The sequence below is a fragment of the Crocodylus siamensis genome, chromosome 3, assembly GCF_052110815.1.
Source record: "Crocodylus siamensis isolate JL-2025a chromosome 3, ASM5211081v1, whole genome shotgun sequence".
Lineage (NCBI taxonomy): Eukaryota > Metazoa > Chordata > Crocodylia > Crocodylidae > Crocodylus > Crocodylus siamensis.
This window is the reverse complement of record NC_143397.1, coordinates 159359570-159387030: the sequence shown is the minus strand read 5'-3', so window position 1 is coordinate 159387030 and position 27461 is coordinate 159359570. Positions and strand designations below refer to the sequence as shown.

General features: G+C 38.9%; 1 protein-coding gene across 1 annotated transcript in view; it reads right to left on the bottom strand.

The window, feature by feature from the left end:
- Positions 1 to 20411: 20411 nt before the first annotated feature.
- The window catches only part of TMX3 (thioredoxin related transmembrane protein 3), a 58102-nt gene continuing 51052 nt past the window's right edge, over positions 20412 to 27461 (bottom strand). Inside the window, exons 14-16 of the mRNA XM_090039594.1 lie at positions 26455 to 26584; positions 25249 to 25317; positions 20412 to 24415 (exon numbers count right to left, since the gene is read on the bottom strand). Of these exons, the coding sequence (XP_089895720.1) occupies positions 24155 to 24415; positions 25249 to 25317; positions 26455 to 26584 (460 nt within the window). The 3' untranslated portion in view covers positions 20412 to 24154. The remainder of the gene's footprint in view (positions 24416 to 25248; positions 25318 to 26454; positions 26585 to 27461) is intronic.

The following is a 27461-nucleotide window of genomic DNA, read 5'->3' as shown; positions in this document are numbered from 1 at the left end:
GATGAGATTTTCTGTAGATACATATCCAGCATAACCCAACTGAGTACCAAAATGATTTCAGGGAAAACAAACAAAACATGCCAATAGAAATGGACTAGAACAGCAAAAATGATGAAAGATGATGCCTAAGATTAGATGTAATATGAAACTAAACCTTACTTGGTTTTGGAAAAACCCCAGGTCTTCAATTAATTGCAACTAAATATGAATTTTCTTTAAGTTATTAGTAAGCTGAACTGATTTTGAACAACCAAACTAATGGAGAAAGTTTCAGTATTTCTAGATGCCAAGGCTTTTCACTCTAAACTGCAGCCATCCAAGAGAAATCAGGGAGAGTGATCAAATTTCATATTAATTGGATATTTTTATCAATGCAATCTATATTGGCATGTATGTTGTAAGATAATATTATTGCAGATTTCTTAATAGACAAAAAAGAGTTGTTGATCTAAAATACTTTGTAAAAGTAGCTACATAAACTAATTACATCTGAACAAGTGAGTCACAAATGTAGGTTCTAATTCTCCTTTAAAATATCTAAATATATCCTTTTACAACAGTATAACACCAAAGTTCTTGATTTAAAAAAACAAAACAAAAAAAAAAATTCAGACCCCTGATGTATGCCCCCTTTTTTGTAAGAGGTAAGGATATCTTAGAGTGTTGCCTCTGATTGCACCAACTGCATAGATAGTGTTAGACAAGCTTCTGAATGAAAGACGTTCTTTATCAGGTCTCTTCTTCCGGTTCTTGAAATAGGTACTGAGAACCCACCTTTCCTTCACATATATTTGCTCAAAAATAATTTAAAAATCATATGGATCCATTATTTTCAAACAGTAGAAATTCAAAATCTACTTCTTGAGTTATGGTGGCCAAATGCAATTGGTCAGACAAGCCAAATAGTGTTATACAATTTTTGTTACTAACCTATCTAGAGCAGGGCAAGAAAACAGGCCAAGTCTAAAACCTGAGGTTCTTTGCTCAATATATTGGAGTTATTGAAAAGACTTCAGCACATAATGTCAATAATACTAGTAGTCCTCTGCTCAAAAGTTTAGGTTGAAAACTTCATTACGTTTTTCGGTCCATTTCATTATTGTCAATGCCCCCAAATTACTGCCCCATTGTGGCTCTTTATTTCAGTCATTACCGTTTCCTGAGCTGGCTCAGTATTCAATTTCCTTCAGTCCTTGAACTCTTCATAATTGTGGTGTGCTCTCACAGTCCTGAAGTCCCTGACAGTCTTAAGCACAGGGTTCCACACAATCTCAGTTGATTTCAGACTGCTCGTGCCTTTCTTTTTACATTTATTTTAGAAACTGGACTGCATCCTGTTCGATTAGTCAAGGGACTAAAGCGGCTACAGGATTCTACTTTCTCAACTTTTATCATTAATCTTGTCCTTCCTGTGTGAGCATTGTAGAACATACACCATACGCATACAATACCTTCAAATATATTTTGATATTCTTGTGGAACAATAGAGAATTATACTTTGAATTAAATAAAAGAGGACTGCACTGTATTAGGTACATTGTACAAGAAAGAGACCATCTGCAGTACTGCAATTCTTTTTCTGTCAATAAAATAAATCTACATTTTCTTTATTTTTTCGCTCAGTTGTTGAGTTATATACACGTATGTGTATGTGCATTACATATAAGAGAATATTAGTTTGTTTCATGGGAGAAAAAGGTCAAATGAAAAACAATTCTGAGATCTTCACAAACAGTGATGCAGACAGTGGATGAACATTTTTCATTTTCTTTTTTTTTCAACTTTCAGCACCATCGTTTTTATCAGACAATTTAAGGAAAGGGTAGATATAAACCCTTTAAATGAATATTAATAGCTCTTCAGTTTCACACTTTCATGCATCAAAGGCAATATTAAGGAAGCATAGTTAGCATAGCTGTTTAATAACAAACTTATGTTTTATTCATGTGATCTAGACATAAAATTTCCCATTATTATTATTATTAAGAAATAATTTTAAAGATTTAGCCCTTGTGTCTCATCAGCCTTCTCAATCATAAAAACTGTTTAGTTGATTCTATATTTATACATTTCACATTTAAAAAAACTTAATGCTTCCTTTACGGCTGATGAGTAGTGTCTAAAAAAATTAGAATGTAGATAGATTAACTGTCATCAAGGGCTTATTCTTTTAACTTACTTAATAATAGTGCAACGGTGCTGAGCACTGGCAGTTAACAATGATTTCTTTGGCAAATAGTGAGTGCTTTGCATATCCTAGGAGGCTTTAGCATCTGCAAGGGTTGAGACCTAAGAGAAAGTTACCTGAAATCCTGAATTTATTAGATCTTATTTTTATTCTGCAAATGCTATTTAAGTTAGCTTGATATTAGAGGCTATTTGGATATGAACAAGGCTCCCCTGCGATTAAAGAAATGCCTCAGTATATTGTTACATTACTTTTTATTCTCTAAGAACCAGAGTTTAAATATTCAAAATTAACCATAAATTGGCTAAATTGATGAGACACCAGTCTAGGACTGGTTTTGTACATCAAGACTGAGATTCATTGTGGGATCTCTGGGGTAACGCTTGCACAGGAACTACTCTTTTGGGCAGTTTGAAACAGATGATCTCATTGTTGCCTTAAAGGGTCAGGCCAATGCTCAATATCTCAATATTGCACTGTTAGACAGGAGGACATGGTGTACACATATACAAACACACAAATCAATTAGGTGCATACACACAAACACACACACACACATACTACCAGCTCAGGCACATACACATCCAAACCACCCTGGACACATGCAGACTTATCACCAGTTCAAGCACATACACTATACATCCCAAAAGTTAGACACAGATCACTAGTTCATATATCATGCACACAATGCCATACACACACACACACTAGCAACTCAGATACACACACATTCAAAATAACCAGTCTAGGTTCATGCACACCTATCACCAGTTTAAGTCCATACACGCTACACACACCAAATTTAGACAGAATCAGTTACCAACACCTGCACATCCAATACACATAAGTGGATTACTAATTCACATACCACACAGACACAATGATATCTATATGTGTGTGTGTGTGTATATTCACTAATTCACACACATACCACCCACCTATACATACACACAGGTGAGTTCCTAAGTTGGGTGTTGTGATGTGTGTATGTATGTATGTATGTGTGTGTGTGCTTGGTGTACTTGGGTACCTGGGGAAAGGTTAAGGTAAGAAAGTAGAAGTGGAAGTTGCTGGGAGTGAAAGTCACCAGAACCGGATTAGAACCGGTAGAGGAGAGGGGCCTGAGCTGAAGAACTGAGGCTGGGGGTAACTTTAGGTTAATTGATCTTAATTCATTAAAAGACAACGCCCAAACCCTACTGAACAGGGGAGGATACCAGTAGAAAGGCTGGGACTGGAGCCAGAGCTATGGGGGAGCTGAAAAGGTGTGTGGGGAAAGGGAAAATGTGGGTGTTAAAGCGGGGCTCTGGGTGTGGGGAGCCAGAGGATGGCTCCCGGGCAGCTAGAGAAGTTGCAGGGAGTGGCAGAAGGTGCTGGTAGCTGCAGAAAGGCTCCAGCTGCTGCAGAAAACTGCAGGACAGCCATGAGGAGCTGGGAAGCTGGGGAGGACTACAGAAGGTGTGGGGGAAGCCTGGAGAGAGAGACAGACAGCAGAAAATCACAGGAAAAGCAGAAGGAGAGACTGAAATGTGGCAGGGCAGCTGGAAATCGGAGAAAGACAGCAGAGAGTCACTGGGAAAAGGCAGTAGATGGCATGGGAGGCTGAAAGGCAGCAGGGACAGCATGAAAGCAAGGAGAGGCTGAGAGGGGGCAGAAAACGGGAGATGGAATTGGGAGGAGATCAGGAAACTAGCGGGGGGGGGGGGCTGGAGCTGAGGGAGAGAGAACGAGGCTAGAATTTAAGATAGGGAAAGGACTGGGATTCAGTAAAACATGACCCAACTCGGGGTTGCAAATGACAGTGGTTTTATTGAACAGGGAAGATGGTGAAACATTGTCTTATTGGTTGCCTGGCGCGCATGCGCACACACACACACACACGCAAAAAAAAGTCAATACAAACCTAATAATTATAGAATATAAAACAGTGGATATCCAAAACCAAAAACTTGCTACCAAAATAAAAATCTTAAAGCTTATCCTAAGTCTGAGCTCACTTATACTTATCTATAGGGAATAGAGGGGGAGAGAAAAAGTCAGAAATGACTGGGGGATGGAATGTATTTTAAAATAAAGAGAGAAAAAAAACCTGGGGGTTTTGCTACATCATCTCTCTTCATAATAGACAAGCACCTAGGATACCAAAGCCCTTACCAGAACTGAACATGTTAGTATAAATGCCTGAATAAAACATAAAGACCAAATTACTTTTCTCATTCCTTAATATCTTGGGGGAGTGCCTGCAACGTGAGCAGTGCCTCCTGATGGTGTCCCTCAGGAGGGCAGGCAAAAAAGCTACAAGAAGAGTTGGCAAAGCTCCAAAGCATCCTCTGCCATGAAGATTTCATTGATTTGGTGCTGGAGGAGATCTCTAGGACTGTGGGGGAAGGATAGCTATAGGCAGTGCTAGACAAGAAAGAGGATATAGACTCCCAGGAAGGTGGAAACTAGAGGCTTGTGACCCCTAGCAGCAAGCAGAAATCTTCATCTCCACCTGCAGCAGTTTGCCTGGTGAACAGATCAGGACCCCTAGCAGCAGAGGTGGAGGAGCAGCAGCATGTTCCTTTGGAGGGAGCAGCCAGGCCAGGCATCCCCAAAGTTGGAAAGATTAAGACTACTGCCACCAAGCAGCAATGGGTGTTTGTAGTTACAAAACTCCTTTGTGCATCCACTTGTCAGATTGACCTGTTGTCTCAGAAGGTCTGCTGCTCGCCTAGAGCCCAGATGTGAGATGTCATGGAAAGATTACCAAGACTCACCCAACACTATGCTGTTCATCCATGTGGGCACTAATTATGCTACCAGGGGAGACCCTGAGCAGTTCAAAAGCGACTATAGGGCTCTGGGTGCAAGGGTGAAGAAGATGAAGGCGCAGGTGATATTCTTCTCAATCCTGCCTGTCAAAAAGACAGCCCAGGCAGTGGACACATCCTGCAGATCAATGCATTGTTACACAGATGGTGCCACTGCCAGGGTTTTAGCTTCTTTGACCACAGGGTGTTGTTCCAAGAAGGATTGCTAGGAAGAGTTGGGATCCACCTGACAAAGAAAGGCAAGAGCATCTTTGTAGACAGGCTTGCTAATTTAATCAGGAGGGCTTTAAACTTGGTTTGCCAGGGGATGGAGACCAAAACCCTGAGGTAAGCAGGGAAGTGGGTGATTTGGAGGATGTGGAAGCAGAAGCAGGCAACAGGGATAATCAGGGCAATCAACTAGTTAACTCAGGTGTCTGTACACAAATGCACAGAGCTTGCAAAACAAACAGGGAGTCCTTGCATAGGCACAGAACTATGATGTGATTGGAACAAAAGAGACTTTGTGCGTAGCTCACATGATTTAAGCACTGTCATGGGTGGATATATATTGTTCAGGAAGGACAGGAATTGTTCACTCTATGTAAAAGAGCTGTATGGTTGCTCAGAGCTCCAGTATGAAACTGGAGATAGACCTGTTGAAAGTCTAATTGGGTTGGGATCAGAGGGGAGAGTAACAAGGATGATGTCATGGTAGGCATTATACACTACAAGACCAGGAATATGAGGTGAGTGAAGCTTTCTTCAGCTAGCACAGGATCACAGGACCTGGTTTTCTTGGGAGACTTCAATCACCTTGACATCTGATGGAAGAGCAATACAGCAGTGCACAGGCAATCTAGAAAGTTTTTGGAGAGTTTGGGGGAAACTTCCTGGTGCAAGTATTGGAGAGGCCAAGTAGCAGCCATGCTCTTCCTAATCTGCTGGCCACAAACAGGGAAGAATTGGTGGGGAATGGCAGTGAATGCAACTTGGGCCACAGTGATTCAGTTTGGGATCCTGAGGAAAGAAAGGAAAGAGAACAGCCAAGTACACTCCCTGGATTTCTGAAAAGCAGACTTTGACTAACAAAGGGAACTGATTGGCACGATCCCCTGGGAAGCCAGTCTGAGAGGGGAAAGGAGTCCAGGACAGTTCGCTGTCCTTTAAAGAAACCTTACTGAGGGCCTGGGAATGAACCATCCCAATGCACAGGAAGACTAGCAAGCATAGTAGAAGACCAGCTTGGCTTAGCAGGAAACTCCTCAGTGAGCTAAAACACAAAAAAAGCAGCTTATAAGAAGTGGAAATTTGGACAAACAAGCAGGAAGGAGTATAAGGGCATTGTTTGGGCATGCAGGGATGAAATCAGGAAGGTCAAAACACAATTCAAGTTGCAGCTAGCAAGTAACATGAAGGGTAACAAGAAAGGTTTCTAGAAATATGTCAGCAATAAGAGAAAGATCAGGGAAAGTGTGGGTCCTTTACTAAATGCAGGGAGAAAACCTAGTGACAGAGGATGCAGAAAAGGCTGAAGTATTCCCAGACTGCTGTTTCTGGTATCATATTTTCAGAAGGAAATGAGCAGCCAACAGTGGAAAGAACAGATTAGGGATTATATAGAAGAGCTGGACAGGTGCAGGTACAGGTCCATGGGGCCAGATGAGATGCATGCAGGAGTGCTGAGGGGGTTGGCTGATGTGATTGCAGGGCCTCTGGCCATCACCTGATTGCCTTCTATGATGAGAGGACTGACTCTATGGATGTGGAAAGAGCAGTTGATGTGATATACCTTGACTTTAGCAAGGCTGTTGATAGCCTCCTACAACATTCTCACAAGCAAACTAAGGAAGTAGTACAAGTTGGATGAATGGTCTGTAAAGCAGATAGAAAACTTGTTGGGCCATAGGGCTTAGAGGGTAGTAGTCAATGGCTCAATATCTAGTTGGCAGTCAGTATCAAGTGGAGTGCCCCAGGGGTCAGCTTGGGGCTGGTTTTGCTAAATATCTTCCTTGATGACTTGTAAGATGGGATGTGGTACACCCTCAGCAATCTTGCAGATGATAAAGCTGGGGGGGGGGGGGTTGGGGCAGAGTAGTGGACATGCTGGAGGGTAGGGCTAGGATTTAGAGACACCTTGACAAATTGGGAGATTGGACCAAAAGAAATCTCATGAGGTTCAATAAGGACAAGTGCAAAGTCCTGCACTTAGGATGTAACAATCCCACACACTGCTACACGCTGGGGGCCAAGTCACTAAGCAGCAGGTCTGCAGAAAAGGACCTGGGGGGTTACAAAGAAAAATAAGCTAGATAAGCCAACAGTGTTACCTTGTTTTGAAGAATGCTAACCGCATACTGGGCTGCATTAGTAGGAGTGTTGCCAGGAGATCGAAGGAAGCAATTTCCCCACTCTATTCAGCACTGGTGAGGTGACATCTGGAGTACTGTGTCCAGTTTTGGGTCCTCCACTACAGAAGGGATGTAGACAAGTGGGATAGAGTCCAGCAAGGGGCAACAAAAATCATTAGGGGTCTGGGGCACCTTACTTTGAAGGAGAGGCTGAAGACTGAGGGGGGATTTAATAATAACCTTCAGTTATCTGAAGGAGAGAGGCAAAGAGGATGGAGCTAGACTGTTCTCAGTGGTGGCAGATAACAGAACATGGAGCAATGGCCTCAAGTTGCAGCAAGAGAAGTTTAGGTTAGATATTAGGAAAAACTCTCTCACTAGGGAGGTGGTAAAGCACCGGAACATATTACTGAGAGTGGAGGTGGACTCTCCTTTCTTGCAGATTGTCAAGACCCAGCTAGAGGAAGACTTAGGTGGGATGATATAGCCGGAGACAATCCTATTTTGAGCAGGGGGTTGGACTAGATCAGTGGTCACTGAACCAGTAGATCTCAATTCACTGGTAGATCTTGGAGCCTCTTGGAGTTAATCTGAGGCTCGGGTCAGGGGGCTGAGTGCCTGTGTACATGCCCCAGCCCACCAGGTCAGTCCATGGGGGAGGGAAAGGGTAGGGGCTAAATCAAGGCCCCCATGGTGAGGGAACAGTGTCATAGAGGCAGGAGCAGGGGTAAGTTTAGTGGGACCCTAGCCAGGTGGAGTGTGTCCCCAAATAATTTTTTCGCCCTCTGCCTTGACCTTCCCGCCCCACTTCCCTCCCACAGACTTACCTGCTGGCTGGGGGTGGGGGGAAGGGGATAAGCAGTAGCACACAGTAGATCTTAAGTTGTTTTTAAACGCCAAAGGTGATCTCCTACTTAAAAGGGTAGGAGACTGCTGGACTAAATGATCTCCTGAGGTCCTTTCCAACCCTAATTTTCTATGATTCTATGTTGTGTCTCATAAAATATGGGCATGTTTGCTGTTCCTGTTCTGTGGACAATACAGACTTTCAAGATTGCCACAATCAGAAGAAAGTTAGGATAGCACCATTCATATGGAGACAATTCACAGCAAGCAGAGCCAAAAAAAAGCATGGTTCTAGAACTGTAATGTTTTGAATAGAATGTATTAAGATACTAACACTCAGTGATGCAGCATAAGTCATTTTTACTTGATTTTATTCTTCATGAGACATGCTGATTTAGGATTGCTGCTTGTTGACATTACACAAACACTTTTTACAGTTTAGGTACAAACAAAACATTGCCATTCAACCACAGCATGCAATTTTTTTTTTCATTATGAAAGTTAACCAACTTGCTGATTATTTGTACAGGATTTCTCATATGCCATATATTTTTGTAATTCTATTCACATTAGTCCTCAAAGAATGGTGGGGAAGATTTTAGGTTGACAAGTAGACAGCAACGCAGCATTCTAGGGGAGCACTGGAAAGTAGTAAGAGGATTTACTGATTGGTTAAGAGGAGTTTGGCCTAGGGAAGGAATATATAAGCTGCTTGTTGCATGTAACCATTATATTCCTGCACACAGTTGATTCAATCAGTATTCTTTCCCTTGCCGTTCCAAAAAATGACTTATTTTCAGATCTCATTTACACTTGATGTCCTAGATTTGCATTCAAAACTGTAGAAAAGCAAGATTGGGAGCGGGAAGGATCACCCTGAAGAATAAATGCATTTCTATTCTGAAAAATATATGCTTTACATCCATGTTCTAATTAACTAGATAGCAACTGCTGATCTAAAGAGTGAATATCTGATCAATATGAGGGTATATGATAAGTGTGTGTGTACAGTATTTTAAATCAGAGATATTAATAATTAGCAAGAGAGAAAAAATCTAATTTGTTAGAATGTGTTTATCATCTAAGGTCAGAACAAAATTAATCAGCAATTGCTTATCTGTATGGTCTGCATTGAAGGGAGGTCTTAATGAATTCCTCATTAACTGGAGCATATTCTAAAAAGGCAAATTTATCATTCCTCTGTAAACTCAGGTTTTCTAAATGTGGAAGGCTAAAATGAGACCCCCCCAGAGCAAGGCTCAAAGAAAAATCATTTCATGTAGTGCATAGAAATATTTGAATACCATAGCAGATCATTTAAGTGACCTTGAATATTCTTTTCCCCTTTTAATAAGAAAGAATCTCATCAGTCGCACTTCAGCTGTCCAAAGTAATAAATACACCTATGTAAGATACAGTTTGGAGGAGTCAAGACATTGGGTCGCTAAAGAAACAGCATCATTAACAAATGAAGCCTGACACATATGGCAGACTGCAGCTGGATACAGAAAATTTGAGAATAGAAGTTGTTTCATGATAATCACCTATTTTCTGTATAATTTAGAACTAAGAACTTCTGATCAGCAGCAATGTATGTAAACTGACATCGTATCTCTACAATTCATTTTGGTGGACATAGTGTGTTAGAAACTGCCACCCAAGATGGATCCTACTGTCCTAAGGTAGTGAGCAACAGCTACTTCAGAAGAGTGTGCAAAAAACCCATCTCAAATTTTTGGTTTTGTACTTGTATTACAATTAGGTTCATGGTAAGATTCAAGTAACAATGGTATAATTTATGGTCATATTTGTACTTGAACATTTTTTCACCTGAGAAAAAACAACCAAAATTTGCAGAGGGAATATGACAATCTTCATGATGACCAATTTAAATGTTTATAACCCAACAACTCTTAATTGCCACTTATCTGGGAGTGAACAAACTGCATTAGGTCTCACAGAATGGTCTATTATTCAATTATTTGATTATATTGGCAGTTGTATTGATATTTCAAAGCATTCTGTTTGGAAAAAGCTTCCTTAGAGGGGTTCCCAGATTAGCTATTTGAGAGACATTTTTAAACAGAAGTTTAAGATGTATACTTATGAAATCCTTGGCTTCATCAAATAGCATTTGATGAAATAAGCTGCTGCTTATGAAAGCTCTGATTTAGTCAGTCTATAACCATGTTTCTCAACCAGGGTGCCACAGCACCTGGCTGCCTTAAGACTCTTTCAAGCGTGCTGTGGGGTGCCACACAACATTAGCACTGTTCAATGTACAAACTGATTCACATGATAAACCAAGAGATTTCAGAAAGTGCCAAAAACATTCTGACCTGGTCTTTCCAAGTTCTCTGCAACAGAAGAATAAGTCTATTATTTTCGGTAGTAAAAAAAAATAAAAGTGAAAAGATTGAAGTGACTTGCCTAAAGCTGCACAATAAGTCAGAAGTAGCAAGCTAAAAATAGGAGTCTTGTTAAAGCAAAACAACCTGCTTTAACCACTAGTTTCTGTTGCTTTTAGAAGAATATACAAATGGTATTTGATTGAGAGCTTTCTGTGTTAAACAGGAAGATTCTGCCATCAGACAGAACCTTTGATGTCAGAAGGAGCTGTACGTGCCCAAGGACTGATTTTTATTCTTTTTAAGAAAGGTGAATGGAAATGTCAGAAAGCACATTTCTCTCATACTGACTGTTGTATTTTCATATTAGATATTCCAACTATTTTGAGGCAAACATCACAGGTAATGCAAGGAAGAGTTTGTTGGTATTAGACTCACACACAAATGGATTTCCAAAGAAAAATTCTATGAAGATGGATGGGAAGAAGTTCCACTTGATTTTCTAGGAAAAGGAGAAAAAGTATAGGACCACTACTGAGACAGGATACACACTAAATTAGCAAGACAAGGAATATGTGTGACTATTCTTTTGGACAATGAGTCAAGACTTACTCAGTTGATTTATAAATGTAACTTCCACATACACTTTGATCTTATTTCTTTACATGGAAGAATATTAACCTGTTAACAAGAAATATGAAAAGCTGGTGCAAAATCTAAAGAACAGAGAAAAAATGATGTGTTAAAGACAATGGCAAGAAGAAAAGCAATATAGAAATGTGAAAGATAGGAAAAGCAACACGAAGAACTGTGGAGAATATAGGACTGATAAGTAATAAAGATGAGACAATCTTAGTTATGGGAAAGGACATCAAGAACTTATGGAAAAATTAGATTTGCAAAACTGCTAAATATCGAAAGGAAGAGAAACAGATTTTCTAGGAAAAGAGTGGAACCAGAACAAGGAAAAAAATGGCTGTAGCAGAACTGAATTCTGGTGGAGTGAACAATGCACCAGAAATCTTTCTAAACTAAAGAGATAGGAGAGAAAATGAATAAGTAGACCTGTAGATGGCTAAAGTAAGTTTGGTATGAAGAGAGAATCTGATTGGGACTGGGACCAGAAAAAGAAGAGTAAAATAGTGGTGTGCTAAGATGAGGAAATAAAGGGGACAAAGTTTTATAGAGCATACAACATTAGGATTTGAGAGGACTGTGGTTAACTAAAAGAAAAAGCAAACATTTGAAACCTAGTTTGGATTTGTGTATGGTGTCGGACCAACAGATGAGATGAGACTAAAGAGAAATAAGAAATGCTGTCATGTATTTATGAGACTGAAGAAAGTATTGGCTAGAAACATGCATTACGTTTGTGCCAGAAGAAAAACTTTTAACACAATATCCCATAGGTCTCTATTCCCTCTCCAAGAGGGAAGAGGAAGGAGAGACCATGCACACTGGCTCCGATAGCCTGCCCAGAGGTGAGTCATCTTGGAGCCCTGCAGGGAACCGGCCTTGGAAAATTCCCCATCTCTGGCCAATCAGGTGAGAATTCTTAGAGGTAGAAATTAACACTTGTCTGTGGCTATTGGCTAGGTTCCTAGAAGATACTATATCAGTGCTTGCATTCAAAAGAAATATTGGGTGAAAAATTGTGAGTACAAGTAACATGTAGAGACCAGCACACTAGTCAGAATGCCTTTGGAATGACAAGTTTGACGTCAAGGTTGAGTTCTCTCAAGCTTCTGCACTAAGTTTTCATTTTCCCAATAGATGTGCTGAGCAGAGACATGTACAGGCTTAACAGCTACTAGATAATTTAATAGCAGCAGAGACAGTAGACTTGCAGAAAAGAAGTACAGGTAGGTAGAAAGACTTGGAAAAAGATGATCTGAAAATAAATACCAGAAAATCGGAAATAATGGAGTGTTGCAGAAGATGGGAAAGCATGGTGGTAAAGAATCTGTAAGCCAGGTAGAGACATTGAAACACCTGGTATTTATATAAAATGAGGAAGGAAACTGTGAAACAGAAGCAAGAGAAAGGGTTAAAGTGGGAAGGAAGGGGAAAAAAATTCAAGAATTATATATATTAAAAAGACGCCAGGGAACTTGAAGGTAAAGAGCTATCTGACAGCAGTATGGCTGTATGGCACCTCTTATCCTTGGAACCTTTCTCAAGGTTTTCTTTTGCGACAAGTGACAAGGATGTCCGAATACTCACCATTTGTCCCACATGAAAACATTTTCTCCTCTGGTAAGCTACAAACAGATGTTGCCCTCAGATGTTGCCTGTGGGTAATGAGGAAGAATGATGAAAGCACGCTTGAGAAAACTGTAGCTTCTACAGTAGACATTGGATGTCTTGGAGGGAAATAAACAACTATGCAATGACATAAGGTAATGTTGTTGAACAGCAAGAAAGGTGCTCAAGCCGTCAGGCTGAGATGGCTAGGAAATGTCCCACAAAATGGAAGAAGGAAATAGGAGTAAGAAGACTGATGACAATGAAAACAGAAAAGGTAAAACTGTAAGGTCAAGATAGAAATGGAAGGATGCAGGCTGGAATGACCTGAGGATCAGAACAAAAAAATGTCACCAACTAGTACAAGGAGGCAAACTTCCAGTTGAATGAGCCCAAAAAGGTTGAATAGGACAGGGATGGTATCACTAATATTAGAGTCCAGTTTATTTCTCTGACTTACCTGGTACTTACACAGTTAAGTAATGACATCAGAAACAGAAAATCTTGAGACAGTGTATGTTCTTAAGAAAAGTGCTCCCTTTTTCAAGATCCCACTTTCACTTTTATGTTGCAAACCTTATTCTCAATTAAACCAGCAACATATTTACAGGCTAGAGTGGCACTTTATCTTTGAAGACTTGTGAATTTAATTGAGGAGTATTATCCTAGCAGTTTACAACCACCAGGCACACGGTTTAAAAAAAAAAAAAATCTGCATCTTATTTATTAGAAATATCTTTGTCATGCATAAGTGCTCGCTTAACTGTTACAAAATCTGACTCTTCACAGTACTGGATGCATGTTTGTTTTTTTCTGCAGAGGATCTACCAATATAATGCCTTGTTCAAAGTTAATAGGGCTCAAACAATATACATGCAAAATTCTCAAATTATGGTCTACTGCACACTGTTTGGTAAGTCAGGGAAAACTCTGGTCCTAATACACTAGCTCTTTTGCAGCAGCTGCTAAATTGTATTAAGACAAAACTCAATACTTTTCGCTCATGTGGAGTTACAATATCCTAGTCACAACTATGATAAGTGGAAGACAGGTGAACCAATAGAAAAAAAGAGTCACTGTACTTTATCTCTGTATAATATTCTGCCGATATCTCTGTAATAATGATGAAAAAGGGTCTTGAAGCACGAAGCCAGTACATAGTCATCCACGTGCATTGGAGCATCAAATTCCTCCTCATCCTGTGCACCACTCAGAGGTAAACAAACTCAGTTGGATGTAGGCTACTTCTTTGTTTACAAGAATAAAGGAAAATCATCTCAGGTGAAAAACTAGAAGACTTGCATGTAGAATACCCTACCATTCACATGTCTGATAACTATTGTGCCAGCAGGTTTATCATCTACTTGATGAGGCTGACACCATTATGGCCCACTGAAACAATACCATGCTTCTCCATTGTACTTGACTTCTGGATGCTCAGTGGGAGCTAATACAAAACATGGTTCTGCTCAAATGCACTGACAACTTTCCTCTTGATGATCACTTATAAACATAAGCAGCAGCATGCTTTGACGTATAAAACTACAAACTTACTAAACACGGGGTAAAAATAGATCTACATTTAAGAATATTTTATGATGTACTTGTTATTACTACACCGATGATACCATATTTACTCTTATATAAGACAAGCTTTCCCCTGGGGGGAACTCCTGGTTTTACACTCGCCTACGAAGGAGTGGGGACCAGGTGGCTGCTACAACTTTCACTCTGGCTCAGGGCCACAGTCAGACCCACAGCAGCCTCCTGCTCCTACTCTCTCCTTCCACTTCCACTCCGCAGCTTCTGCCCCCCTTCTCATCAACTTTCACCTCCCCTTTACTGTCAGGTTCAGCTAAGCTGGGGCTAGGGTCTCTCCCAGGCATGGGTCACATGGAAACTCCTTCCTTTGCCTGGCTTAATCAGCAGTGGAGGGGCAGGAAGGCTGCTGGGGGAGTGGGGGGAGGGAGGTGTGGGAAGAAGTAGCTGTGGAGACAACCTTCAATACTTAGATTCTTAGACTTAGAAAATTATACATAATGTTTCACATACAGAATCTAAGTATTGGGGGGTTGCCTTAAATTCAGCATCAGCTTATATCCAAGTAAATATGAAATGATTTTTTTAAAGCATGTATTGAGATGATCTCAGAAGCTGAGCCACTTCACAGGCTGTTCAAAATATAAGAGTTAAAAAGAAGAAACTGTTAAATACCAGACTAAAGGAGGCACTCATTTTTGCAATAAGTTTTGTTCCCTTAAAAAACAAAACAAAACTGAACAGAAAACCTTCAACTTCTCCCTCAGGATCAGCCAAAGGAAAAAAGAAATATCATTGCAAGAATAGTGTAATGTGCTGCAATCTGTTGTATTTCAAATGCAAATGAATGCTGCATTTTGGTCTCTCAAGTGAAATATGGAGTACAAAGGCCATATTGAAGGGAATACATTTCTAAGAGATCAAGAATAGTTTTTTTTATATACACAACCCTCTGCCATTTGGTCAGGGAAATATACACTATCCTCTTACAAGTGGGGAAAAAGTGGGAAATACTAAGCCGTCTCTGTGCTTTTTGAGGGAGAGGATTTTTCTTTTCTTTTTAAACGAATCAAATGTTTCCCCAAATGGAAGAGTTCAGTGGTGATGCAAAGTTACCTTTATTCTGACCAAAGGCTTCTCTTTCCTAACTCCTTCAGTCTTTCTATTGGTTCTTTTGGGACCAAGGGATTGCTACCAGCATTTTTCAGAAAACACCAGCATACTTATCATAAAATTTATAAATAGCTATTGGTAGGGGAAGGGGCAGGAGAAAAGTACAAGCTGCAAACCAGCTACCATGGCCCTGAGGAGCACCATGGGGAGAACTGTTGCTATAAATCACATTCCTAGACTATTCCACGACCTCACACTTGTCAGCATGCTTCCTGAAGCTCTTCCATCCTATTCAAAGCTTTTACCTGACAGGAACCAGGTGGCAATCAATCCATCATTGCCCAGCTGTGTCCTACATACTGGCTCCGAGCCCTCACACACTTGTCTGCAGCAGTAATAGGTCTGTGGAAGCTCAGGACTGAGCACAGCCATCCACCCTGTGCTCCCTGACATGTTCCAAAAATGTAGTTTGTCAGTGAAGCCATTCTGGGTTTGTCCCAGAGGGTGCTCTTAGGGATGCTGGAGGGCTGACGACTGGAGACAAGCCCAGAGCAGATTCACAGGCTCTACTTCTGGGCTTGTAGTTTGCCTGCAGACACTCATGGGTGGGACATAGGCGGGCATTTTCAGTCCCGTCCTTGCTGTGACCTACTGTTACTGCAGCACAGATGAGCCCTGGAAGGGCAGACCAGCTATTACATTTGTATTTAGGTTTCTTCAAACAAGTAATCCATTCTCTTGCAAAATAAATGCTAAGCACTCTAGAACTAAACTATACTGATTTCAATTCACAAGAAATCCATGTGTTGAAAGAAACGTTTAGGATGCAGTACTTTTCTTGAACAAGTGATATGACTATATACAAGTCCCTGAACCATTGTTACCTTAGGAATTAGCTCATTCTATAATAATGCAGAAAGTTTTTGCTAAAGAAAACTGAATTGGGCTCCTCAAAACTTCCCTCCCATAGAAATCCAGAAGGGCATAATTCAGGCCTCCATTCATTACCCCTTCCCCACCCCCCAATGTAAGTAAACTTGTAGCCCCCCCCCCCACACCTCAGGTGAGGGGGCCCTCTAATTTACCGACCCCACCCTCCAGGGGGGCTGAATCCCCAGGCCTGGCAAGACTGAACTTCTGCCACTCCCTTCCCCACCCCTTGCCATTCTTCAAACAATGACAGGCTGGTTGCTCTACAGACAACTTGCAGAAGATGCTATGTTTGGAAGCAACTTTATTTGATGCCTCATGCAACCACGGGTCAGACTTTCACCCTTTTGGCCATTTTGGAAGCAGTCTGCAGCTGTGCACTTGTATTTGCTTACAGCTATAAACTGATTTCTGTGGCTAGACCAGGTAAAAAAAAAAAAAAAAAGTCAATTCTGTCTGCACCCTGAGTGGTTCTTGCCATCAGCTTGTAACTTCCAGTTGAGCTAGACCACAGGATGGCACCTATAACCCATGGGACAGGTTCAGTTCTCTAAGCAATGCTATCTAGCTTGCAGAGCCAGGGATATTAGTGGCAATACAGCAGTATGTTTGGGAAAGGCAGAGGAAGGGGGGCAGGTTAACTGGCAGGTTGCAAGCATGTCAGCAGTAGAAAACTGACAGCAAGGACAGCCAGGCCTATTGCAGTGGCCCACCTTTTGACAACCGCTAAGCTAGAGTTTCTCAGGAAGGCAGTGAAAACTTGATACAACTTCAGATGATAGAAAATCCTCGGCATTCATATGTTAATTGTTCCAATAGTTAAATGGCATAGCTATTGATCTGCTTTAAAGAAAAAAAGTACACATGCTTTTCTGTGCCTCCACCTCCAAAATGATCAAATTTGACTAAATCACTAAAGTTGATGAAATTTCATTTTGAAAGTGGTCAGGAATAAAATGCTTTAAAAAATTAGGAAATACTCTTTTGTTCTTTTGGAACTTAAGTTTTATTTTCATTTGTAAATTATTTTGTTTTGGTATTTAATTTCAAATACTGCATCTCAGTGTATTTCTATCTTCTTCTCCTGAATCTGTAATTTTCTATCAAGTTGATCGGCTGGGGGAGTGAAAGAATCTCTTCCTAAAGCAAATCACATTCCAGATAAATTTAGCAACTCTGTGGAACCCAATCTTTTGCAAAGAGAAAGATAGCCTTCAGTGTTACTCAAGTCTATAGACTGATCCATCCAAACCTGGCTGTGATTACAGAGCAGAATCTTTTGCTATTCTTTCTGTACAGTGAAATGTCATGGTCTGTCTTAGCACACTAGCAACTACAGGGAGCAATGTTCCTCATATTACACAATACATAATTAAACTACGAAATTCCTGACAAGATACTAGGGAGCAATACTCTATAAGAATGAGAACACTGCTGTGTCACCCATAAGTAGGCTCCTGTTATGCATGCTGGCATTTGGGTTTTTATCAAACACAGATTTGATTCAATTTAAACAACAGATTTGTATGAAGAGGTCCTCCAAGGATTATAGCTACTCAGCAAGGGAGGTGGTTGCCACTTAACTATTGGAAGGCTGGCATATTCCACGCCATCACACAGACACAGTTGTGCTTAGGAAAACAGAGACAAATGTGACCATATTTGCATTATGGTAAAGTCTATGAGCAAACATTAAAGATCAGGTTCCCTCTGTGCTTAGCTCTAGAATAGGAGGAGAAATGATTTAAGTGGGGAGCTGCCAGGTTATTTAGGGTAAGAAAGTAACTGGGGGAAAGCCTTAAGGGGGTTTCCCAGAATCTGAGAACAACTTTAGTTCACTGTTCTTCATCTTGGCCATGCCCTCTCTTTGACTCTCCAACAGAGCCAGTAGGCTAATTCTGTCAAGTGGGGAGTACTTCTAGGGCTAGGGTTGTCTACCGGGGTTATGCATACTTGGAATGGTCCTAGGGGGTATGCGTGGAAAGGCGAAGACTGAGCACCTCCACCCACTGTGCCACACCACCACCTGCCAGGAGCAGGGGGGAGGGGGCCAGAGGCACCCCTCTGCTGGCTGCACAGGTGCAGCTCACATGAAGTGGCCACCTCCCCCCTCCGCCACCAGAAAGAGTAGTTCTTAAAAAAAGGTTGAAAACCCCTGTCCTAGGGTATTGACATCTACTTCTTCTGTGCAGTCTGGAATTAGCTGACAATCTAGAATGGAATCTGCAAAAGTTTTGTCCACTAGGTTTGCCGTTTGTGTTTATCTCATTTTACTAAACAATGACAAACTGCAGACCACAGAAATCTGCTCAGAGTCAATGAAAAGTTGGTGAAAAATAGTACTTCTTATAAGTACTGTAGGATGGGAGTTAATCATCATTTGGGTAAAAAGAAACAAGGAAGATCTGATAAGAGGAACATTTAAAGAATTCAGCATAGAATGGGAGACTATGAATAGAACTGACCACTGGCAGTAAAATGCACTAAATAAGATTCTGAGTTACAAGTATACGTGATAAGTCACATCAAACATCAGGGGAACTTTGTTTTCAAGAAGTATGTTATGGAAAGACTTATTTGAATCCTGAATGGCAAAATACCCATCTCTTTTATTGGCACTGAAATTAAATCAAAACTAATTTTTTTTTCTTTTAAATACTGTTATAATTATATTTAATAATTCAATATATTATTGACAATAACATGCAAAAAATCTCATGGGAAAGTATTCAGATTGGTGTCATTCTTCACAACAAAACAAAAAAGTTCCAAGTTGTAGTTATTACAAAACCCCAAAGATTCACTTAATAACTGGCTTAATGACTTACTGTAGTATCTTTGCTGAAAATATAATACATATCAGCCAACCTCAGAATTGCATACATTAAAATGTTAGCTATTTTGATGAGCACAGTACATGAATGTTTGTTCGGAACAGTTCATAATAAAACTTTACTACCCAAACAGTGATAAAACGGAAAGGGACCTCTTGTAGGACTGTCCAAAGGATAGTCCTCTGCTATCAAACACAGCCACATCATGCAAGGTAGGACATTCCTTCCCTAAACTCAATTCCTTTGGAAGGCTGTTCCAAAACCTTTCTTGCTGATAGTTATTCCCATTTATGAAATAATTCAGGACATGTTATATTAAAAAAGGAATTGTTAATACACGAATCATTTGGAAAAACTAAGGATTTCACTCATCCATAAAAAAAATACAGACAAGCTATCATGCTTTCTGTATACTAGCAGTAAAGCCAGTGTCATCAAGTGGCATATGAACAGCATAATTTAAAGATGGGCAGTTTACAGGGAGAATGCTACATACATTTCACCTAGAAATCTGCTAAAACAGGTAGCTGAAAAATACAGACTTTTTTTTTTGGACTTGAGGGTGTTACTTAAATAATCACAAAAAAAGGTCTTTCAGATGACACAGATAAAACCAACAAGCTTCTCTTTGGAATAAAGCGTTAAAAAGATAAGAACTGTGTGCGATATTTAGTATAAAAATGGGTCAATTTTGTGTTTCACATATGGATAGCAGCCCTTTTATTGGTTTCATATTTTTTATGGAGCAAGCACCCCTGTGTGGCTAATGTTTATTATGACATCTTTAAACAGGTATAAGAAGTTCTGTATGTGTAACCATTATCATTAAAGAAATACAAATAAATATAAAGTTTACATTCCTTCACAGTAAAAAAAAAAAAAAAAGTTTCACAAGAGATCATAAGAATCACTTCAGCTTCTATTGATTAAAAAATAAAATAGTTGTTATGAAATGCTTATTTATAGATTGCAGTTCTCATTTCAGAAACTGTATTTGTAAATACAAATCATACTGATGAAGAGAAAAAGCAGCTAGGCAAAGTGTTAAATGATAAATATCTTCAAAATTACGGGGTAAGCTTGGGTCAGACTGGATGAACCCAGCATTTTTGGTGAGTTCATTAAATATACATTATAAAGCACATTTTAGATTTATGATTAGGATTGTTCTAGGAAATGCTGCCTCTTTCAAAATATTATGTCAAACCAATGCAATACAGAATGACTGAAGAATGAAAGCACAAGGGCTGTTCAATGTTTTTATTGTAGAAAAACAAAGGTTTACACTTGACACCAAAAAAGCTGCATTATTTCATGAATTCAAGTTAGCAGGGTTGCTTTCAGAAGCCTTTAGAGAGTACAACCCAAGATAAAATAGAAAGCCATCTCCATCTCAGTGTTCTATATTCATCACAATCAAAACTAAATCCTTTGATTTACACCACAAGTCTGTCTGAATTTCCCTTCTCTCAATCTATATGGGAATTTTCAGTAAAAGATTATCTGAGATATTTCTCATCCTGGGCACAAAAAATAGGAGAAACATGTGAGGACAAAAGCAATGCACTGAAAACTTGGATTTTCATAGCTTAGAGGGCTTTTGGTTGACTTGACAGTGTCCCTGACAGATGTGCCTTCCTCAATTCTCACTGATCAAACGATAAAAAATCTGCCAGTTTACTTCCACAATAGGTATTCATGAGCCCTGTACCACAGCATACGTTTTCAGGCCCAGTTCTCTTTAGAAGACTTCGCAACAAGATGTTTGGCTACTCTTTGTAGCTACAGAACAAAATGACAAAATAAAACAATAAAACTCACATTGAACATAGTGGTTAAAACTGAATTCTTTGCAATAATACACTGGGAAGAAAAGGATTTAAACAAAAACAAACTACTGTATATACCTGAATCCAAGACAAGTCCATCCCATTCAACATGGTGGGGGAGAGGCGGGCGAAGGAAGAGCCCTTCATCTTGGATTTAGGTATACGGCAGTGGGGTGGGGAGAGAAGGGAAGGGAAGAGGTGGTTAGGTTTGGCAACTGCTGTGGCTCCAATTACAGGCCCAAACCTGGGTCAGGGCCAGAGTTGGAGCTGCAGCAGCCACCTGCATTAGTCACCTCTGTCTCCTCCCCACCCTGGCCAGTTAATCCAAGTTGCATCTCCATCCTTGTTCTAGCCTGGGGCATGGAGCACATGGTAGTTCTAGCCCATGCCAAGTCATGCTGCGGCAGTGGTGGGGGAAGCCGCTTTGGTGTCTTGGGGCCAGAGATGTAGATATCATGTGGTGGAGGAGTTGATAGGGAGTAATCTAGCCACCTGCCTTCTCTACTAGTTGCTCCCCACTACATTTTCCCTGCTTTAGCAGTGGAGGGGGCAGGGGAGCAAGTTTCAAGATGGCCCCCCCCCCAGTAATTAGATTCTATACATGGAAATTATAGAATATTTATGTTTTCCATGTACATAATCTAATTATTGGGGGTTATCTTAAATTCAAAGTCATCTTGGATTTAGGTAAGATACTTAAAAAAAACAAAAACAAACAAACAAACAAAAAAATGACAGAGCAACCAAGGAAGCCCCAGTAGCCATCTTCATTTTAGATCTACAAAACTTCTCAGACTGAGGAACAGCTAGGGAAAAAGGTAGATAAATATATTAAATTAATAAATCTACCTGTAATTGAAACCTCATGGAAAAAGGCAGAATTACAGATTATGCAGGAAGTATCCTAACTGCTCAGAACTTCACATTTTGATTACTGGCACCAAGCTGAGCCAAAACTGAAAGCTACTGTGAATTTAAAAATCTTAGAAGTAAGTGGAACATTTTCTAACAACACAACAGCACCTGAGCCATGTTTTAAATAACTTTGGAACAAAATACAAAATAATTTCTATGCATCTTATTCTTTAAATGCATGCCAATTAAAATTACGTTAACTGGAAATTCTTCTACAATTTAAAACAGTAAAAAAAAAAAAAAATAGAATAAAAAGCAAAGACCCTCCCCCCAATATAAATGAAGAGACAATACACTGAGGTGGAGAGGAGAGGGGTATAAGAAAAAAAATGAAAAGGTCATACCATGATACCAGAGATTTGTGCTCTTATTCATTCAAACTCCCCTTTTCTACAGGTGGATAACCATTGCAAGCAGAGACAGTATGAGAGTCTTTCCTAATGAAAGTGACAGTGCTAGAGTCTAGATTTGATACTGAGCTTTCGGAAAACAGTTTTCTCAACTTTATCATACACTTGGATTCAAACATTTCATTAAGAACTCCTTGAAGTCAGACATCTACTTTGCTGCACTCTGCACTGTAGCTGCTGTAAAACATAGCTAGACTATGTAAGCCAAAGAATCAAAACTCCTTTTTTTTTTTTTTTTAACAGGGAAGAGTCAATACCTACCTTGAGTCATATATACTGGAAAGTTAATTCCAACAAAATCTCTTCTACTTAAGCTTATCCATATTCATAAATCAGGAATATTTCACTTGGTGCTAGAGCATGTATATATATTTAGGAGTGATTAAGCTGCCTTATACAGAGGACATTAATATCTGTATTACACATCCTTGAAAAGAAAACAAAATCAAAACTAGAAAACTCATGGCTGACTGTACAACTGAATATTGTGCACCCTCAGTATTGAGGAGCCTAAGTTTAGTTGCTATGGTAATCTCCATGACATCAATGCAACCAGAGTCTATTTTGTGGCTTATCCCATGAGATTTCAACTCTGGAGAGAACTTTGTCCATTACAATGTCATGGAGTTTTATGAGAAATGACTTTTATGATTAAATAGCTAATGAAAATGTATTACGCTGACAAATATCCCTCTTTCTATGAATGTTAACAACGCTGTACTCCATTAACATCTCCTCCATAACTATAACGTGTAGTTAAACTCTCAAAGGCAAATACCAATAATATCAACCATGTGATCTAAAACCACATTCAAACAAATTTATTTTTCATGTTAAGAATATAGCAATACGCACTTAAGATTATTGTGGACAGACTTATATCCTTCAAACATGTTTTTGCAAAGTATTTGGAAAAGCCTGTCATTAATGGTCTGTGCAAGAATGGCAGATATTTGAGGATGCTTGTATTTACTTTTCCATAAAGGAGCCACATTCAGTTCCTTCTGCAATCAGAAATTTAGATAACAATTTGCTCTAAAAAAAGATAAACATTTAAGTTGTTAAAAAAGAAATCAGAACTATTTTCCAGTTTAAAAGAAAAAAAAGAACCCTTTATAATATAGCTTTCAAATACATTTTAGTTGTTTAAATTTTACTTTTTAAAGACTTACTATTTAACAAAGAACTGTTAAGTTCTGCATTAAATAGAAATTCTGGAGAAAAATGCCAGTAACTGTACTGCATATAATAGAAAGCAATTCTGTAATTCATAACAAGTTAGTAGTAAAATAAATGCATTTCTTTAAAACATTTTAGGTACTGCACACATAAGTGCCTTTTGAAAAAGTTCCAAAGCATTCTTGAGTTTGCAGAAATATAAAGCTTAAAGAACTACAGAGTTCATTATAATCTTTCCTGAGAATTTTTACTTCAGTTCATATGAAAAAAGCCTGCTTCATGTTGGCCACTTAATAGTTCATGATGTGTGCAAGGACTGGAAGATAACATTTTTTTACCTGACTGCTGTCTGTAAACAAATAGGTTAGAATATTAACCTTCAGAGAAAAAAGTGAGAGATAGAGCACATGTATATTTCTCCATGTTAACTGCTTTTAGGTAAGATGTAAAAAGATGAAGAGAGATTTCAATCCTGCCCTCTGCCATCCCCACAATGGGTAAGATTTGAATACATGCAAGTCAAATTTAGCATAATACAGACAAAAGTTCTCTTCTGTGACAATCATCATCAAATGACTAATTTCAATAAATAAGTCTCTATTTGGAAATTCTACGGAATTCTTTAAACTAGGAACCTTAGTCTTTTTTCTTATCCAAAACATTTTTCTGTTTCTGCTCTCCATCTGAAAGTTCTGTGTCTTTGTTTTCCTCCTCTTGCTCTTCCTCACTGCCTTCATCTGTGAGTTCTCGGTCTCCAGTTTCTTTTTTAGTTGCCATGGTCTCCTCTGTCCCTCCATCTGTGTCTGCTGTACAGATTCCATAGCACATGATGCTGATGACACCCAGTGGCAAACCGAAGAGAAAGCAGCCCAGAAGTGGTGAACTCTTGAATACAGACTGTTGGTACATAATTTGAAGTCAATAGCAATTCTGGAAACTGTAAGATAATTTATAGCACTTCTCAAATTTCACTTACAATTCATTTAAAAACCCAAGGAGACTTGCTCCTCTCTCACAAAAAGAAAAAAAAATAGTTAGCATTGTTAGGCAAAGTTTGTTTTAAATGAATAAGCATCCTGAACCTTGAGGTAAAACTGCTTCATTAAGGCGGCAAAAATGCATCAGCATTATTTCTAGACTTTACAGTTAAAGAAAGGATCGATAAATTATTTTTGAAAAATATCAGACAATCAATAAATTTGTGTAAAACTTAAGTGTAAGTTTCTTGTTCAAGAAGTCACGAGTGGTGAAATGAACTTAACAAAAGCCTCTTCAAGGAAAATTCTGATTTGTAACAACAATATTGTTTTAATCTTTACCATGTATAGAATTCTCCTCCAATTATATCCTTCCTAAACCAATTAGACAGTATCATTTTTCAATATAGGCCGGTGCAGTAATTCCAGTAAACTCTAGAAGAATCAAACAAAGCTTTCTGAATTCTGTATAACCTCCTTTAACTTGACATCATTTTCATTGATGGGGAGAAAGAAAAAAAAAGATATTTGACACTAAAAAATTCAACAGAATGGGAGTAATGAAAAAATACTTTTCAAAGCAATTTACAGGGTTTGTCTCTAAATGGATCCAACAAGCCAGAAATATTATTAAGTTACATATATTCTAAGTGAAAAGTGTCCGATTGTCTTGAAAAGGACCATAATGGTTTACACTTGGCAGACAAAGTGTAACTTACTTTATACTGCAATTGTATACATGGTTTTACTTACTACTACAGTAGATTTGGCATCATATATTATTCTCTTGATTCGTTGCAGAATTCCATCACCACCTTGTGCCTGTAATTTTAAGTAGGAAAAAGGTATTAAAACAGTCAATGTTGTTCAGTTATATAAGTTAACTTTATCTTTCATTCTTCTCTCTTTCATAATACCTTAAATCTCCAGAAAGGTTATAACTTGCTTTCTATGCAAAGAGAAAAACTTCAGAGTTGAATATTTATTTCCCTGATGACGCCTATTATTTTGAAATTTCTACCAAAAAGAGATTTTTCAAGCATTTTCTGAAAGAGTTCACGAGGCATTCATTCTTCTCTCATAATATTATTTTGCTTTAATTTATCAGTGTCAACTGCCCTCTGCCATGTATAATTCAAACCCACATTCCTATGGGATAACAACAGGGACCGGCTGACTTCAAGAACTGAAAATTTCAAAGCAAGGTTATAAGAATTTCTGATCCCTCAACTCTTTTCAAATTATGTCTACCATCCAAGTTCCCAGAAGAGAAGTATAGAGGAGGGGAGAGAGAATGCATCTGTACTGACAACTTTGAGAAGTAGTGGAGGTATGGCAAGGCCTCAGATGACTGAAAAAGTGCAAAGTACCCACCTTTAAAAAAGGTAAGGAGGAGGAACTGAACTACAGATCAGTCAGCCCGTCCTCAATACCTGGAAAGATGATGGAGCAGGGCTTTTGACACTCTCTCAACATTCTCATTAACAAGATAAGGAAATACAGACTAGAAAAAAAAACACTCTAAGGTGGATATATAACTGGTTGGAGCAACATACTCAACAAGTAGCATCAATGGCTCAGTGTCTAGATAGGAGGAGGTATAAAGGTCAGAATGATATTTATTACAGGGTTTTTTTTACCTGAACTATTGAATCAACCCAAGATGTTTAGTTTCATAACACTCCAACAAAAACTACTTCCATTACCGATGCACTGCCTTGCGGCAGTTAAAATTTTAACCATCTCAACTTACAGTAGAAACAATACGCGAGACAAGAAAAAAAAATGCTGGTTAGGTTCAAAACAGGCTCACCAGAAATTGCCACACGCTATTTATGTTACAATCACTAAACTGCATTTATTTCTTTGACATAAGATGTCAGTCCAACCATGCTCAGTGGCAGTTCAGGAACACAAACAGCTGTAAAACAATATTTCCAATTCATGCTGAAAACTTACTTCTGCTGTACCATCCAAGATATCATTAATGAACTGGACCATGTCTTCAATGCTCTCAATATGTCTGTCTGGCAGAAAATACTGTTGGTTGGAAGTGTTCAATACAACAACAGTAGGGATTGTCAATTCACTGAAAATTGAAGAAGTCAAACAGATTAGAAATCTAAAGAAACCATACAAGTTGCAAGATTTTCTATGGCATAGCAGGATGTACAGTATTAGAACAGAATGCTACTAAAGAACATACTAAACACATGGAAAATGAAATATATATTTGCTATTATTGAAATAGGGAGTAAAAAAGGTAATCAGTTAAGGGAAAATATGGAGTCTGTAAAAAATGTTTTATTGTCTTTAATTAGTTTACTTTGAGCATCAAGATTTTGATGAAGTCATTGAAGAGCATGCTATTCTCCACAACTTCCCATGTAGCATCCTAGAATTAGTGAGTTAAATAATGACTAGAGCTTTCAAAATGCCACTTGGATGCATCCCTAGAAATTCTCAGCTGGGATCTTGCCAGGCTAAAGTGTCTCATTAATTACACTATGGTTTTTTATGCATGTTTTCTCCAGTGTGTTTTTACTTAAAGAAAAGTCTCTCCAGTCATATTCAGCTTTGTTTTATTTTTAAACACACTATAATAAATAAGTTTGCATTTTTTTTTCCAACTGGGGTACCACAAAATTCAGAAACAGTTATGGGGAAGTGCCTTGAGCTTAAAAGGGTGAGGAACACCTTTCACTATAGTCTACTTTTATTCTATTTACTTTTTGGCTTTCAGCTGCTGCCATCTGGTGGACAGCAGATGGTACTAAAAATTAAGCAGAACATGTTTTAAGGACCAATGTAGAGACACATTTTGTCATGGAAAAATTTGTGCAGAGACTGGCCTAAGTATTAACTTGTATTAGAACCTACATATTGGTACCTTTTTCAGGGCTATTCACTCTAAGCCTTAACAGTGAAAGTGAGGATCCTGATTAGGAATGACTTATTACTGGAGT